The sequence below is a fragment of the Ahaetulla prasina genome, chromosome 2, assembly GCF_028640845.1.
Source record: "Ahaetulla prasina isolate Xishuangbanna chromosome 2, ASM2864084v1, whole genome shotgun sequence".
NCBI lineage: Eukaryota > Metazoa > Chordata > Lepidosauria > Squamata > Colubridae > Ahaetulla > Ahaetulla prasina.
In genome coordinates, this window is record NC_080540.1 from 77,917,394 (window position 1) to 77,933,417 (window position 16,024).

Consider the following 16,024-nt stretch of genomic DNA (forward strand, 5'->3'; position numbering starts at 1 on the left):
TTATATACCGCCCTATCTCCCAAAGGACTCAGGGCGGTTTACAGGCATTTAAAAGCAATAAATACAATTCTAAAAACAATTTAAAAACTTATTCAAAAGCCTAATAATTAAAAATATAAAAAATTAAAACCCAAGTTAAAACCCACAAACTAAAATCTAACTCAGTCCTGCACAGTTAAATAGGTATGTTTTAAGCTCGCGGCGGAAGGTCCGAAGGTCCGGAAGCTGACGAAGTCCTGGGGGCAGTTCATTCCAGAGGGTGGGAGCCTCCACAGAGAAGGCCCTTCCCCTGGGCGTCGCCAGACGACATTGCCTCGCTGACGGCACCCTGAGGAGTCCCTCTCTGTGAGAGCGCACGGGTCGGTGAGAGGTATTCGGTAGCAGTAGGCGGTCCCGTAGATAACCCGGCCCTATGCCATGGAGCGCTTTAAAGGTGGTCACCAAAACCTTGAAGCGCACCCGGAAGGCCACAGGTAGCCAGTGCAGCCTGCGCAGGATGGGTGTTATACGGGAGCCACGAGGGGCTCCCTCTATCACCCGCGCAGCCGCATTCTGGACTAACTGCAGCCTCCGGATGCCCTTCAAGGGGAGCCCCATGTAGAGAGCATTGCAGTAATCCAGGCGAGACGTCACGAGTGCGTGGGTGACTGTGCACAGGGCATCACTATGAAGCAGTCTGTAAGTCTAAGTGCTATTGCTATTGCTACAGACAGAGATAGGCAGGCAGGCAGACACATTCTAAAGCAACCTTCAAAGCCAATGCACTGCACATTCCCATTAATTTAACAAAAGACATCCTGGGGAATGCAGAGTCCTGACTTCCTTGCTCTAGGACAGGGGTCTGCAAACTTGGCTCTTTAAGACTTGTGGACCTCAACTTCCAGAGCTCCTCAGCCAGCTTTGCTGGCTGAGGAACTCTGGGAGTTGAAGTCCACAAGTCTTAAAAGAGCCAAGTTTGCAGACCCCTGCTCTAGGAAATGCTCAGTAACCAATGAGATCTTGCATCAGGAGAGTCCTAGTAAAGGTAAATGATATTCCTATGGTACAGCCAATTTAGGTTTAACAATTGAGATTGAGGTTGAATTTAAACTCTAGGAGATTAAATGATTGGATCAACATTTTTGGTGTTCTCTCAACATATTAATATTTTTTCATTGGTCCAATTAAATATCCCCCTGATGCCACCCTCTGAACTACAAACTAGCTAATGATAGTTTAGTCTAGCTTCTCAGAGAATATAAGCAGCTGAGTTAATTCCATCAACCATGGGAGAAGCAACTATGGTAATTGTATTATGTGAATAAAATATAATTCAATATTGTTTTAAAAAGTAGCTATTCTTGCCCCAGGTCGAACTAGCTGACTTTAGTTGTTCAAACTCACCTTGAACACCTGAAGTTCCTCCAGCAGCAATTCTTCCATATTTTGCCTTGAGTCCTTAGGCACAGAGACGACCTTCAAGACTGTGCCAATGTCTGCCAGGCAAAGGGAAAGCATAAACCATTTTGCACAAAAAAAGAGATTATAGGCAGGTAAGTTGGCCAAACTTCAGTCCTGTTTTTCCTCCATAGCCAAAGAGAAAACATGGAAGTTTCAATCCATGCAAATCAATTTAAATACAAAACGCAAACATGTTGACGGTTGTTCAGCATCGACGGAGTGCATCTGATTGGGAAAGCAACTTTAATATACTTGGTTACTATTTCCAAGGCCCTTGATTTCAATATCTATTGATTTGCTAAACTCACAGCATAAAAGAACCAATGAGAAGTTGGACCATCAGGCTGGGGCATGAATGATTATGATGCAGGAAGTCAGGAACATATTTCCTGGAGCATTTGGAAATAAAAATGCTATTGCAACTATTAAGGGGTCCAGTTTGATCAAGACTGCAATGTGGATGAGATATGTTTTTTTTCCTATGCTATAGTTTTCATCCCCAAGAACCTTTTCCAACTTCTTGCCGTCTACATGGATAAGACTTGAATTTATACAGTTCTGAGTTAGTAAGGATTTGGTTCCAATCCTTAATTCATCATGAAGGCCAAACATCATTTTGTGCTTCATTTATACCAGAATAATGGGATGATTACCTATGTCTGAATGACAAGTAAATTTATGTTTCCTGGGATCATGGTTGTGGTCTTTGTTATTTATGGTTGCTTTGGTCATATATGTTTTTAAATTAATGTATTATACATATACCAATATATAGCAGTGAAAGAAAAATACAGTGGCAAAAGCAAAGGAACTGCAGGCAGTGGCTGAAGAAAGAGTAAAATCAGGCTTAAAATGGCCTTTGAACAGGGTGCTAGGAGCTGTGTTTCAAAAAGGGAAGACCCAAGAAAGTGAAGCAGATGTGGTTAGGAGAAACAAAAATAACAATATATGATTTAATTTAGACAACATTCAATTCATTAAAACAACTAATAGGTATTCTCTGCATGAATTTAAGGACTTCTTTCTTCTAACGTATTAAAATTACAATTTAGAGGCAGCTTGTATTTGACTATGCATCTCTGCTCTATATTTGGTTCTGCTACAATAAATAGGCTTCCTTGAAGCTTTGAGCCAAATCTAAAGAAGGATTCAAACATTTTATCTTTGAACAAGGGACATCTTCTAGCATGCAGTTTTGGGGGGCAAATAGAAACTTGGCCTGAACATACATGCTTACTCATCAGAAGAGAAGGGAAGCAGACATACCTGTGCCAATGAAGAGGACATCATAATGTCCATCGGCAGCTGCCACTCGGTCTACTGCAATGCGAGTGAAGATGTGGTCCACATTGGTTTGCAGGAAGACAGGCCTTTGGGCATGGGGCAATACTGGATTATACATTAATGGGTGGTTACGAGCAAATTGGATCACATCATCAGGGTAATCCTTGGTGGAACTAAAGGTGCCAAAGGTTTTGCTGGGACACTAGAAGTTCAGAGAGAAGGAATGTAAAGCGAGGCAACGTCCCAAACATTGAAAAATGTTTCATAAACGCTTCCTACCACAGCCTTCCATTTCCCCAACTTGGCTTTCATTCTATCTTTTGCTTTCCTTCCATTTCAACCAAATCCCATAATAATTTTTCATCCCATGGAGCTCAGTTATTGCCCCTCCCTTCTGATCTCTTTCTTCATTATTTGCCAAACCCCAAGAATCTCCTAGAACAAAACTCCATAAATTCAGATCCCGTCAGGTATCAATCATCCCAATCTCTAGAGTTTTCATTAGCAGAAACACTTTTTTTGTTGTTGATATTTTAAGATCTCAAATCCAATGTACATACCGTTCCTGGGCGGGGATAAGGGACACGGCCTTGATAGGAAACCCACTGATAGTTAGACCCCTCCTTGTGAGCAAAAGGACCAAGGAAAGCTCTGCGGATGTCATTCATGTGATACACGCAGACAGCAGAACCTTTGAAGACTGTGCTGTAATCAGAAGAAAAAGAAACATTACAGAAAGAGTAAAGAAATGAAACTGGGAAGGAATGCCTATCCCACTGCCATCTGATAATGTGGATTGTAGAGCCTGTCTGACTTCCACTCAAAAGGCACTGGGGAGCATATTTTCCTGTTTAACAATATTGTCAGGGGGTGGGGGTGGGAGAAGAAATTTTTAAAAGCAATGGAAGATTGTAAAAATGTGTATTGTACTGTACTGTACTGTACTGTACTGTACTGTACTGTACTGTATTGTATTGTATTGTATTGTAACATTATGTTACATTAGGTTTATGTTACGGTATCTTAGGTTATTTACATTACATTACATTATTGTCTTTGGTTGATGGATTGAGGGTCATTGTGAAAATGCAAAGTAGATAGAAGAAGCCTGAACTCTGCCCACTGTTGATATAACAAAAGCTATTTTCTTTTTACCTGGAAGTGGTGAAAACTGCATACAACAATGGGTTACGCTTATCCCTGGTTGGTAATAAGAAGACATCACCTGAGTTCAACAAGAAGGGAAGAAATCATTAGCCTGCAGCTTGGCACCTGACAAATCACTTCTGTCCAAAGGACAGAATGACTTTCTTTCAACCCAGACATCAAAACATTCACCAAGGAAGGGATAAATCAAGTCCCCATCTCTGTTCATTTTGCTTCTAGAAGATCCTAAACCAGCTTTTGCCAGCCTAGGGACCACTGCATCTATTTGGCAAAAATAAAAAATAAAAAAATCCCACAAACCCCAACCACCACAGCCTAATTTCATGTTGGCCTGGGACAGTGGGATGATATAGTCCAACTATCTGAGAATCTCCAAGTTACAGAAGGCTGAACTAAATCCATTTTAAAAAAAGAAGAAGTTTCCAAAAATCAACTCTGTAAGAAGACAAGAACACCAGATGGTAATATCTTAAAGTTGAAATTATGTGGTTTTACTATTGTAATTCTGAGGATATGGAGAACATTAAATTATATTAACATTCAGAAAAGCCAGATTGCAAATGGACATTTTTCAAAGGAAATGGGTTGCTTTATTAAACTGGGAGAAAACGTTTCTGCATTTCAAAATATACATTTCTTTTCATTCAAAAGTGGTAATACGATTGGAACTATAATAATGCTGATAAGTTTAAAAAGCCAAATCATTTACTGGAAGGTTTCTTACCATTACCATTATTATAATTCCAATCATATTAGCACATCTGAACTAAAAAGAAAAAAGAAAAAAATGTACAATTGTGCATATATTTCTGCTCTACAGACTATATAGTCAGATGTGAGAGGAGAGACGGTCACCGCCAAGGAAGAAGGACACAATCTGAACTCAGCTTTAACTTACTATTTTAACTGGGATAAGACCTATTCTAAGATCAAGAATACAAAAAAAAATAAAGAAACATAAAAATAAATTAAGAAACTTTCAAAAATTGCTCAGTTGCAGCAGAAAAGAGAAGGAAAACAATGATTTCAGTGAGGGACTTAAGAGTGTGAGATAGATGCATTATTCCTTCAGTCAGCTTCATTCCAAACTCATTTCTGCTGTTTGATCGTTTGACAACATTTTCCTCATTTAGAACCATTCCTGCACCATAGGTAGTCACTCACGAAGGTGGTCAAAATGGGTGTCATTTCCATCACTGCCAGGTACTGCACACACCAGCCGAGCCTTTAGGAATGTTGTCCATTTGTTCACCAGGCTTCTCTGCCCCCCCATATCATTCTAAAGGGAGAAGAAGAGACCTATTAAAAAAACTAGCTGGAGAGCACAGAAAATGATGCCAGCTGATTCAGGGATCTTCCAGGAGCTCAGAATTTTTAATGCAAATGGGCTTAGTTGGACACAGAACTTAATGCACACCTTAAAATGGGAGTGAGAGGTTGTCCCGAAGTTGCTTTTATCCAAAAGGCAACTGGACCTTATCTTTTCTTAGAGAATGGTTTACTTTTCACCCAAGAAACTTCTTCAGTTCTTCAGAAGCTTCTTAGATGAGCAGGAAAGTCCAGTTGCCTTTTGGGGAAAAAGCACCTTTGGGACAACCATGATCCAGGTGATTGAGAATTTCCATGAACACGGGTCAGAGGTTCACTGCTTTCAAAGCATTGCTGTGCTGGAATTCTTTTTGGATACTTCAACAGCCAGTTGTTGCTTGGAAACATTTATTCTGGGGCAGGGATCCTCACCCTTTCAATAAAGTCAGGGCCAACTCCTAGCCGTCTACTGTATGTTCACCAGACTTTGTCTAACTCCCAAGCCTCCTGACCATCCTCATCTTGGAACTGGAGCTCATACAACACTCTTACCCGGCAAATTTGCCCAATGCGTGCGAAACTCTGTTTGCCCAGGCTTTGGGATCCTTCCACTGCTGTTTCCCGGAAGAAAAAGAAGATCTTATCATCATCAGGGTTCTCACTCTCTGGGATCCAGAAGACATCAATGAACTTGGGTTCTTGAGACAAAGAAATGGAAGAGAATGTTAATGCAGGTAAAAGCAACACAGTCCATTCTTTTTAGGTTTGCAAATGGCTGCTTCAGAGAGGAGGTAGAAAAGCAAGGTAAGAAACAGGCTGTGGTGTCTTCACCCCTCCCCCCCGAACCTGGCCTTCTGGCAGAAAGTGACTCAGAGAGCGAGGGGGAAGAGCCGACAGGGCTTCCCTCTGCGGAGCCTCCTTCTTTGGCTCCATTCCAAGTCCCAGAGGCAAGCCAGATGGAGGAGGTGACGAGGCCTCTGTCTCCTGCATCTCCTCCCTCTCAGGCCACACCTCAAGACCCAGCTGCTGACAATCAGCCGGTATCGCAGACAGGAGAGACAGCAACATCAAAAGAAAGGGTGGGGCAGGCCTAGAGAGTCACGGAGCCACACCCCACAGGATATAAAAGCAGGAGGGGCTGCCCTATAGTTCTTGTGACGAACAAACAATTGACTGTTGAAAACGTTGGCTGTACTTTGGCTCCTGGATTCTGTTTCGTTTCTTCTGAACTTTGGGATTGTTCCAGCTCTGATAGATAAGAGGACATGGCAAGAATAAATTGCTGGCACATCTAGTCAGTTTGCGTTTCTAATTGATTGTGGTTGTGGGGGACAGAACACAGGCAATGTTGCAGGGACAATATGCTTCATAGATTCTGGTCTTCCTTCTACTTTCGTTGAAATTTTAGCAGATATTTTCCTGTGACATCTATGCCAAAGATCCTTTAGGGACAAATTAAGCACGACATGGGAGATCACCTTTCTCAAAGATCAGAAGACATGATGTCTCCTTCAGGTTAAGCTCAACTTCTGCTAACTTTATGGATATGCCTGTGTGTTTTTTATTGCAGGAATATGGAAATGGATTATCAGTACCTTGGCTCTTTTTTTAGAGCCTGGGGATTCCCTAGCAGTCACCATCCATGTATGAATCTGACTCTCCTTCACTTTCAAAATCAACCAAAGTCAGCTAGATCCTGAGACACGGGGAACTAAATCTGAAGGCATTTGTACACAAACTTCATTTTAAGGCCTTCCTCATACAGGTAAGAGAATTTCATGGGACTGTGATTCTGGGTCTGTCCACAGGCATGGTTAAAAAATAAAGAGTCAATACTGAAGCTATAGCAGTGTGGGTGAAGTTCCACCTGTTTATTATGTGCTGCACATAGAAAACAGGTTGCACTTTGATTGCACTGTCACAGCCAACTTTTTGACTCTTTTGGCCAAACCCTAAGGATATTCCCTGCTTGTTTTCATCATTAAATTCAGTTGTTCTCTGTTGTCCTTGAAAAAAAGTGAGGAGAAAGCCAACTAGTTGGTCCAGGACATTTAGAAGAGAGGAAAGTCACATTATTTGCCTTCCCCAATAATTCTCCTTTGATGTGTTCTGATTTATAATCCCAGTTTCCCAACCAGTGTATTAATCATCCAGACTGCTATTTCCCTAAACTTGAAAATAGCTATGTAGAACTGCTGATTAATGAATTAAAATAAACAAAACAGAAAACACACATCCTGCAGAACATTCTAATGTTTTTTCATTCCACTTTCTCTTTGCGGTTACTCTTCTGAAATCTCAGGCTGTAATAATGACAAGCTCTGATCACTAGGTGGCAGCTTCCACTCATAAATTGCTAAACAACAAGTGAGCAACTTTTTTTTTTATTTTGTCACAACAGTATATACAATCATCAACATAAACAATAACTCATCATGAGAGAAAAAGTATATATAAGTAAAAGTATAAGTAAAAGTATGCATATAATACTATAATGAAGAGAACAATAGGACAGGAACGGTAGGCACTTTTGTGCTCTTATGCACGTCCCTTATAGTCCTCTTAGGAATGGGGTGAGGTCAATAGCAGACAGTTTTTGGTTGAAGATTTTGGGGTTTTGAGTAGAGACTATAGAGTCAGGTAGTGAGTTCCAAGCGTTAACAACTCTGTTACAAAAGTCATATTTTCTGCAATCAAGTTTGAAGCGGTTGACATTAAGTTTAAATCTATTGTTTGCTCTTGTATTGTTGCGATTGAAGCTGAAGTAGTCTTTTACAGGAAGGATATTGCAATAGATGATTTTGTGTGTTAAACACAGGTCATGTCGGAGTCGGCGGAGTTCTAAGTTTTCTAAACCCAGGATTTCAAGCCTGGTGGTATAAGGTATTTTGTTGTTTTCAGAGGAGCGAAGAACTCTTCTAGTAAAATATTTCTGGACGCGTTCGATAGTATTAATGTCAGAGATGTGGTATGGGTTCCAGATGGATGAGCTGTATTCAAGAATAGGTCTGGCAAATGTTTTGTATGCTTTGGTTAGTAGTGTAGAGTTTTTGGAAAAGAAGCTACGTAAAATTAAGTTTACAACTCTTAGAGCTTTTTTTGCTATGTAGTTGCAGTGGGCTTTGGCATTTAGGTCATTTGATATGAAAACTCCAAGGTCTTTGACAGGGATGGGGTCGTCAGTAAGGTAATGTCCATCAAGCTTGTACTTGATATTAGGGTTCTTTTTACCAATATGTAAGACTGAGCATTTACTGGTTGATATTTGAAGTTGCCAAGTTTTAGACCAATCGGAAACAAAGTCAAGGTCATTTTGAAGAGTAGAAGTATTGTTAGTGGTATTGAATAGCTTGACGTCATCAGCGAAGAGAACACAATAACTTGAGATAAGGTCACAGAGATCATTTATGTATAGTATGAAGAGCGTTGGTCCAAGAACACTACCTTGCGGAATGCCACTTTTGACAGGAACAGGATTTGATAGAGCGTTGCCAATTTTGACCACTTGTTGTCTGTTTGATAGGAAGGCATTTATCCAATTGTGGAGAGGTCCTGAAATGCCGTAGGATTTTAGTTTTAAGAGAAGTTTGTCATGTACTACTGAGTCAAAAGCTTTGCAGAAGTCTATGTATATTGCATCTATTGGTTTTCCTTGATCAAGGTTGATAGTCCATATGTTTTTGCAGTGGAGAAGTTGTAAGTTATAAGACAATTTTTTTCTGAAACCAAATTGTTTATTAGAGAGTAGGTTGTTTGTTTCAAGGTGGAGTGTAATGGACTGGTTTATGATAGATTCCATTACTTTACATGAGACGCAACATAGAGAGATAGGTCTGTAATTTTCAATTAGGCTGGGGTCTCCTTTTTTGAAGATAGGGATGACTGTGGCTAGAGACCAGAGTTTTGGAAGGGAACTAGTCGTGAAAGCTTTATTAAAGATTATGCTTAGGGGTTCTGCTATATTTATTGAAAGTTTTGACTTGACTTGCCACAGGACAGACAAGAGTTGTAATAATGAATTCTGGATTCCGTGATACTTTAAAGAACATTATTTCTTTCACCCTCTTCCTGCCCCCCTATATTGTTCCCTTTCCAGTACTAACTCACTTCCCACACTATAAGTCCCCTTCTCACAAACCCTCCACTGACCGTTGAGCCATCGGGAATCATGCTGCTCGGTCCGGACAGAAGGCCTCGATCCCAGGCTGCGGAAGATGGTAAAGTCTCGGCCCATCAGATCAGTAGCCACACCAGAATAAAGCTCTTCACCTGCACAGCACAAAAGGACAGACATTTCAAAAGCTTTCTGGCTTCCTAATCTCCATTGACATCTGAGAGAATGTTCCAAATCATCTTCATTGTGTGGCCCCTGAGAAAGATCTCAAGACATCAGCTGGGGAGAGGCCACTGCTTTAAGGTGAATGAACTACCATCCCAGCAGCTGCTGCATCTTTGGCACAGAGTGTCAGCTGATCTCATCCGTTTCCAGGGCAGATGGAGGGAGAAAAAAACGAGGGTGTCAAAGGATTCCATGTGAGATCTTACATGGGTCTTGTTTTCTTGTCTCGCCTTTATTTGGGTGCTAGATCATTGCTTGGGGTCCCTCTCCCTTTACCTGCAAGAACTGAGGCCGCAGTGTGATTTGGGTCATAGGGACTTTTGCCTTTGCCATCCTCCAGGCTCTTGAAGTCCAGCTTAAAGACAGAGTCCTAGAGAAAGGAGCAAACATGTGCATCAAGAGAAGCTTGGAGCTCCTGTGATTCTCTTGCTTAGGTTTTAGTCTCTGTTACCTTCATCTTAACCCCCAGGCACAATTTATGAACCTTGGTACATTACTCACCTCCACACGTTGCCCCACTTCTACAAAGCCACAGATGGGGTGAAAAGCCCCAGTGCCACAGGCGTACAGGTGTGTGCGATTGTAGAGATGCAGGATCTTAACAAAATTCATACACTCGGCCTGAAAAGCAAGAGCAGAGCCCGTAACTGAGCAAGCCTAATAAATGACTCCAACTAAGAAGGGAAAAAAACTGCTAAAAGAGAAGGAAGGAGAATAGCTGGAAGGCAGTGATCAAATAACAGGAAAGCTTGCAAAAAGCAGAGAGCGTTTTTCCAATCAAATGCTTCTTTCAGATGCCAAAAAGAGCAGCTTGCAGAGCTGACAAAACTGGGAGCGGAGAAAAAAAGAGGCCAGGAAAAGACGTGAAACACAGTTTGCTGGCATTTGCTGTCTCGGTGCATTCTTTACTTATGGATGCCCTCCCCTGACATTGCTGGAATGGCAGCACATGTGGGAGCCTTCCTTCACTTTCGTTTACATCAAATGAGATGTAGCAATGGTGCTGTGAAGCTCATGATTCATTGAGGTGACAGCATATCTTGCTGCCTGTTTTTTCCAACAGGGGGCACTGCAGAGAGAGAGCAGCAGTTCTGCAGCATAAACTTCATGCGACCCTCAAAAAACCAGAGATTTGGGGATTGACAGGAGGAGATTTCGTGCCTGTAACCAGCAGACACAGAGAACCCTGCTTGACTGCCACAAGGTCTACTTCCTCCCCCCCCCCCCACCCTAGACTCTGTCAGGAGGTAAACATCTGTCTGACTTAGTGTTAAGCAGGATTTACTCATTAAAAAGTGTCAAATTATTTAAATGTCTGGAATAACTCAGGCAGAAGGGCAACCTTTCCTTCCCAAGAAATGGGCCATAAATAGAAGTGAGGGGGGGGAATGATAAGCTTACTGTGGGGAAAGGAGAAGATAACCAGGGCCTCATTCAGCACCACCAGGCACTCAAGAACCTCCCTTTCAGCAGTGTTTCTCAACCTTGACAACTTTAAGATGTGTGGACTTCAATTCCCATAATTCCCCAGCTGCCATACTGGCTGGAGAATTCTGGGAGTGTCAATCCAGACATTTTAAAATTGCCAAGGTTGAGAAAGGCTGCCTTACAGAATTGTCTCCCAATAGTTCTTGAGAGGTAACAGAGAACAAGCCACCAAGGCTGAAGAGAGCTGAATGGAACAGGCCAAAAAGAGCCACTTTACATGCAGCCATTAGTCAGTTGCAAAGCAAACAAGTGCAATGGCAAGGACTTGCAAGCCAAGATGTAGTGGGGGGGGGGCAAGGGGGAAGAGGAAAAGAAAGAGTCCCCATAATGTCAACACAGAGCTCAGGGTAAGGGGGGGGGATCAAAGCAGGGGGGGAGCGGGCAGAGTTCATGCTAAAGCCCTACCACTGGCTCAGTACTTCATCTTTTGAAACAGACAAACCTTAAAACCAGAAAAAATGTATTAAGAGAACGCATACAAACAGGAGGTGTTTATGACTATATTTCTTCTTTTTTTTTTTTTTTGGCTTCTTGTGTTTCCCTTCTAATTTCAAGTGTCTTCCTCTTTTGCACATAATTGCTTTCTGATACCCATCAATAATCTGAATTTTAAAAAAGTCTCTTCCCCCCACACACATGGGGTGTTAATATTGTAAGGAACACCTGCCATAATTTGAAACTAGTAGCAAGTTAACACTAGTAAAAGAAGGCACCTGCACTGAGTTATAGAAAGGAAGTCTCACAATAAAAAGATAGAGCAATGTCCAGGATCACTGCAATGATCATAGCTAGAAGTGGAGAAACTAATTAGAACTGGGGAAACTAACCTATCTATATCTGTATCTTTCTCCCCTCCCCCCCCGCGTGTGCGTGTGTGCATGTGTGTGCGTGTTTGTGTGTGTGTTTAAATCAGCATTGCCTCCTACCAACTGCCTGGATAAGTTTTTGCGTATTTTGGCAATAAACTCAATTGCAGAAAATACAACTTCAGCAACAGAGTGGTCAACACCTGGAATGCTCTACCTGACTCAGTTGTTACATCCTCAAACCCTCATAGCTTCAACCTTAAACTGTCTACCGTGGACCTTACCCCATTCCTAAGAGGTCCGTAAAGGGGGCGTGCATAAGTGCACTAGTGTGCCTACCATCCCTGTCCTACTGTCCCCATTTATCTGTATTGATTTCCTTCGTTCATGTCCATGTTCATATTTATACCTGCTATCTTGTAATGCTGACAACCTAATAAAATAAATAAATATTTTTGGAAGTGGTTTATCACTGCCTGTTTTCTAGGGTTGAGAGAGAATGACTGGCTCAAGGACACTCAACTAAACTTTATGCCTAAAGCAGAACTAGAACTTGTGGATTCTTGGTTTTTAGCCTGGTTCCTTAACCACTATACCAAACTGCTTTGTATCTACATCTACAGTTCCAGGAATCAAAAAAGAACAGACAAGAAAAAGAGAAGGTGAAGGTGCAACCTCTAGAAAAGGGAAAAGAATGTTTCTTGTGAAAACATTGTCAGTTTTCATGAAAGGATTTGACTGCAGCTGCATCTAAACCTATGATTAATTGGGACCACTCAGTTCTTCATGCCGTCTTCTTCCCTTCTATAGAATCCTAATAACCCGTAATTGTAATCTCAATCCAAAATCCCGTTTTGCCATTTTGCATTTATGTTTTTTAGCAGGCAAGATGTCCCCTTCTGGAAAAATCCTGGATCTTCTTTCTGGGCCTTCTCTCTGAGGTTAAAGTCACTGACACTTGTGAGCCAGCAGCCAAGGGAAACCAAAATCCAAGAACAATGACTACGCTCAATGGACAGAAAATGGTTGACCTCCCATGCCTAGCTGCTGGTCATAGGAAAGGGAAATGAGTCAGATGCCATGGTGACAGATCATTGCATTAGGCACGGGCCAGATGTTCCGGTCTTGCTGTCTCATCAGCTCTCTCAAAGCCCGGATATGCACCAGTGAATTTCTGAGGAATTTTTCTCCTGGCCATATTCCACCACTAATACATTACTCACATGACAATGTGGCAAATGGCCCTCAAGGCAAACAGCAGGTAGAACAGGGCTGGGAAATATATTTCCTTTATGCCATGCAAAATAAATTGGGTCAGTTTGCAAGTTAAATCTGGACTGTGAATCAGTGGTAGACTACATGCCCTGCGTGCAGCTTTGTCTAAGATGGCACGGCTGTCAAAACTTAAATGTACGAATGAATTACAGCAGGGGACATGCTAAAAAGCTCTCATTCTAAACAGCCAGGTGCAGCTCTCTAAGAGTTTGTCTTAGCCATTTATTGAGCAAATTGGACCAATGTTCTGATAGAAGCTGGCCATAATTGGATGCACCAACTCCCACAGAAAAACCACATAGCATTAACTAACCAGCAGCCATAAGCATATGCTCTAATCAAGAGCAAAACCATGGCTGTTCTGGATCACATTATCACTTCCACTGCAAAATACATGTCAGGTTTGTTGCTTCCCATCTTAACAGTTCTTCTTTTACTCTCATTGAATGCTTCTGGACCTTGAATTTAGTTGTTTAAATCAAATTAATTTCCTCTCTTAATTGATCTTGATGTTCATACTGAGAGCCATAGTCATATCCTGTAGCTAATACTTTGGTAATACTTCATCTAGTCTGTGATGTTAGCACTGAATTTAAGCAAACTTCAGTCATAAAGAAAGATAAGTTTTAAACAGACCAGGTCTTTCCTCCATCTCTTTCAAGTCGTTTCAAAACGGTGAATAAATCTGTACACAGGGAACAGCGCTCATATTCCTTAGTTAATCATACTGGGGATTGGAAGTTTTGTTCTGTTCAGTGATAAATGTTCTGCTTCTGAATCATCTCCATAACAAAACAGAATGGCTTTGTGAGTTATTTCCATTCTCATGGCAGAACAGAAATGAACTGGGCTACTGTTTTTAATTGGAAGAAAACCCATTTGGTAGGATCTTCCCCTTTATATGTGTGATGTTCTAATACAGAACCATCACTGATTAGGAAGCATGTTCCTATGAACAGGACACAGCAGGGAAGTGTTTGCTTTGTCTAAGATGGCATGGCTGTCAAAACTTAAATGTACGAATGAATTACAGCAGGGGACATGCTAAAAACCTCTCATTCTTTCTCTCTCTTTCTGTCTCTTTCTTAGGCACAAACACACACAGATGGATCTCAACCATTTGTCTCCACAACCTACTGTGGAGATTTTAAGTAAACAGATCTGAGGTTGTCACATCCTGTCACCACTTTTGAGTAGCCCAAGAAGACAAATAACCCCCGTCTCCTTTTGCAGGATGACCAAACAGATTAACTATGGAGAGCTATTGGGGGTAAGGGGTGGAATTCCAGCACAGAAAGAGGCACCTATCCTTCATCAATAGCAGTCTCTCATTTTCTGGCCACCTGCCCTCCCCACTCCCAAGCCTCCTTGCTATCTACTGGGCTCAGTGGAGCTGAAAAGGGGTCTCCCCAGCAGGAATAGTTGGATTTCTATCTGGAATGAAACCTGTGGGGCTGCTCTGACTTTTCTGCTCTGCCAATGAATTGAGCAAAAGCAGGAGCAGAAAGAGATGTTCCTGCACCACATGTCCTTTCTGTTGTGTTTTGGAGTGGTGCCATGGCAACTCATTTGAGTTTCAAGCAGGAATAATATGACTTGGTACAACTCTTGTGCTGGCCCTCTGCCCAGTTGTCTTTACTCTAATCTCCTCCTTGCTGGGATTTTGTTTCTAGGTCTGTTTCCTTGATGCAGAATAAAAGTTGTAACTCAAGGGTAGAGCACCACTTGTATCATATGCAAAAAGTCCTAGATTTAGTCCCACTGGGGACGATTATAAAGCCCCTGTTTGAAGCTGCTGATCTATTGTTGATATTTGTACTCCACTAAATAGACCATATTCCTTCTTTGCTTTATTCCCAGTAAGACCACTTCCATTATACAATACACTAAATCCTAAATACATGTTAGCAAAAGGCAATTATTCTGGTTCAGGGGTGAAATGTAAAATTTGTTACTACCGGTTCTGTGAGCGTGGCTTGGTGGTAGTGGTGGTAATGTGACTGGGTGGGCGTGGCCAACTGTTTTTTTTTTAACTTTTAAAAACATTTTTTCTACAACCTCTTCGGCTGAAGAGGTTGTAAAAAAATACTTTTAAAAGCCTGCGATGATCAGGCAACTCAGCTGGGATTGCTGGAGGAAAAAAAGCTTTTAAAGGGTTCTGACGATCACAGCTGAGTTGCCTGATCACCAGAACCTTTTAAAAACATTTTTCTACAATCTCTTCAGCCGAACAACCTCTGATGATCGCACGGCTCAGCTGGAGCGGGGGAGGGGGGCAGGGATTTTTGCTACCGGTTCTCCGAACCACCTGCCGCCATTGCTACCAGATCAGGTGATCCGGTCCGAACCGGGAGCATTTCACCTCTGCTCTGGTTACATAACATGACATGCCCAATCAAATAAACCACCTTATGACATAACAGGACGGCTTACTTCCTACAGGATGCTAAGATATGGCTGACTTTCCATAATATCATAAACTACAAACTACCTAACCCTTTTAATCTATTTATTATTTATTTATTTATTTATTTATTTAAATTTTTATACTGCCACATCTAGGCCATGTGAGAAGCCAATAACTGTATTGTTGATGCTTCATACATTCCCCTGGAGTCAGTCTTGCTTGATCTTGCTGTTGCTCAACATGCAAATATTTAACTATGCCTATGAAGTTATCATGACCCACATCACAGTTGCCTGCACTTGGCCAAAGGGCCAACAGAGTTCACTGCATCATGCCATGCCATACTGTTCAAACAGAGAAAATGTCCCAGCACTTCAATGGAAGCTAAGAAAGAGCACTGGGGAAGAGTTGGTCTCTCTTTTTCAGCAGCCATTTTAGGAATCAGGGAAATCGACTGTTGGGAGCATGAACCGTAATTTTCCCTACCAATCCCATTAGCTCTATGGTTTG

The 16,024-nt window shown here is 41.7% G+C and overlaps 1 protein-coding gene across 1 annotated transcript in view; it reads right to left on the reverse strand.

Annotated features, from left to right (window-relative positions):
* Positions 1–16,024, reverse strand: part of SEMA3B (semaphorin 3B) — a 59,673-nt gene that overhangs the window by 17,036 nt on the left and 26,613 nt on the right. The window contains exons 5-13 of the mRNA XM_058168237.1: positions 10,040–10,159; positions 9,815–9,908; positions 9,349–9,468; positions 5,752–5,897; positions 5,056–5,170; positions 3,880–3,949; positions 3,285–3,429; positions 2,707–2,926; positions 1,384–1,475 (exon numbers count right to left, since the gene is read on the reverse strand). Coding sequence (XP_058024220.1) covers positions 1,384–1,475; positions 2,707–2,926; positions 3,285–3,429; positions 3,880–3,949; positions 5,056–5,170; positions 5,752–5,897; positions 9,349–9,468; positions 9,815–9,908; positions 10,040–10,159 — 1,122 coding nt within the window. The remainder of the gene's footprint in view (positions 1–1,383; positions 1,476–2,706; positions 2,927–3,284; positions 3,430–3,879; positions 3,950–5,055; positions 5,171–5,751; positions 5,898–9,348; positions 9,469–9,814; positions 9,909–10,039; positions 10,160–16,024) is intronic.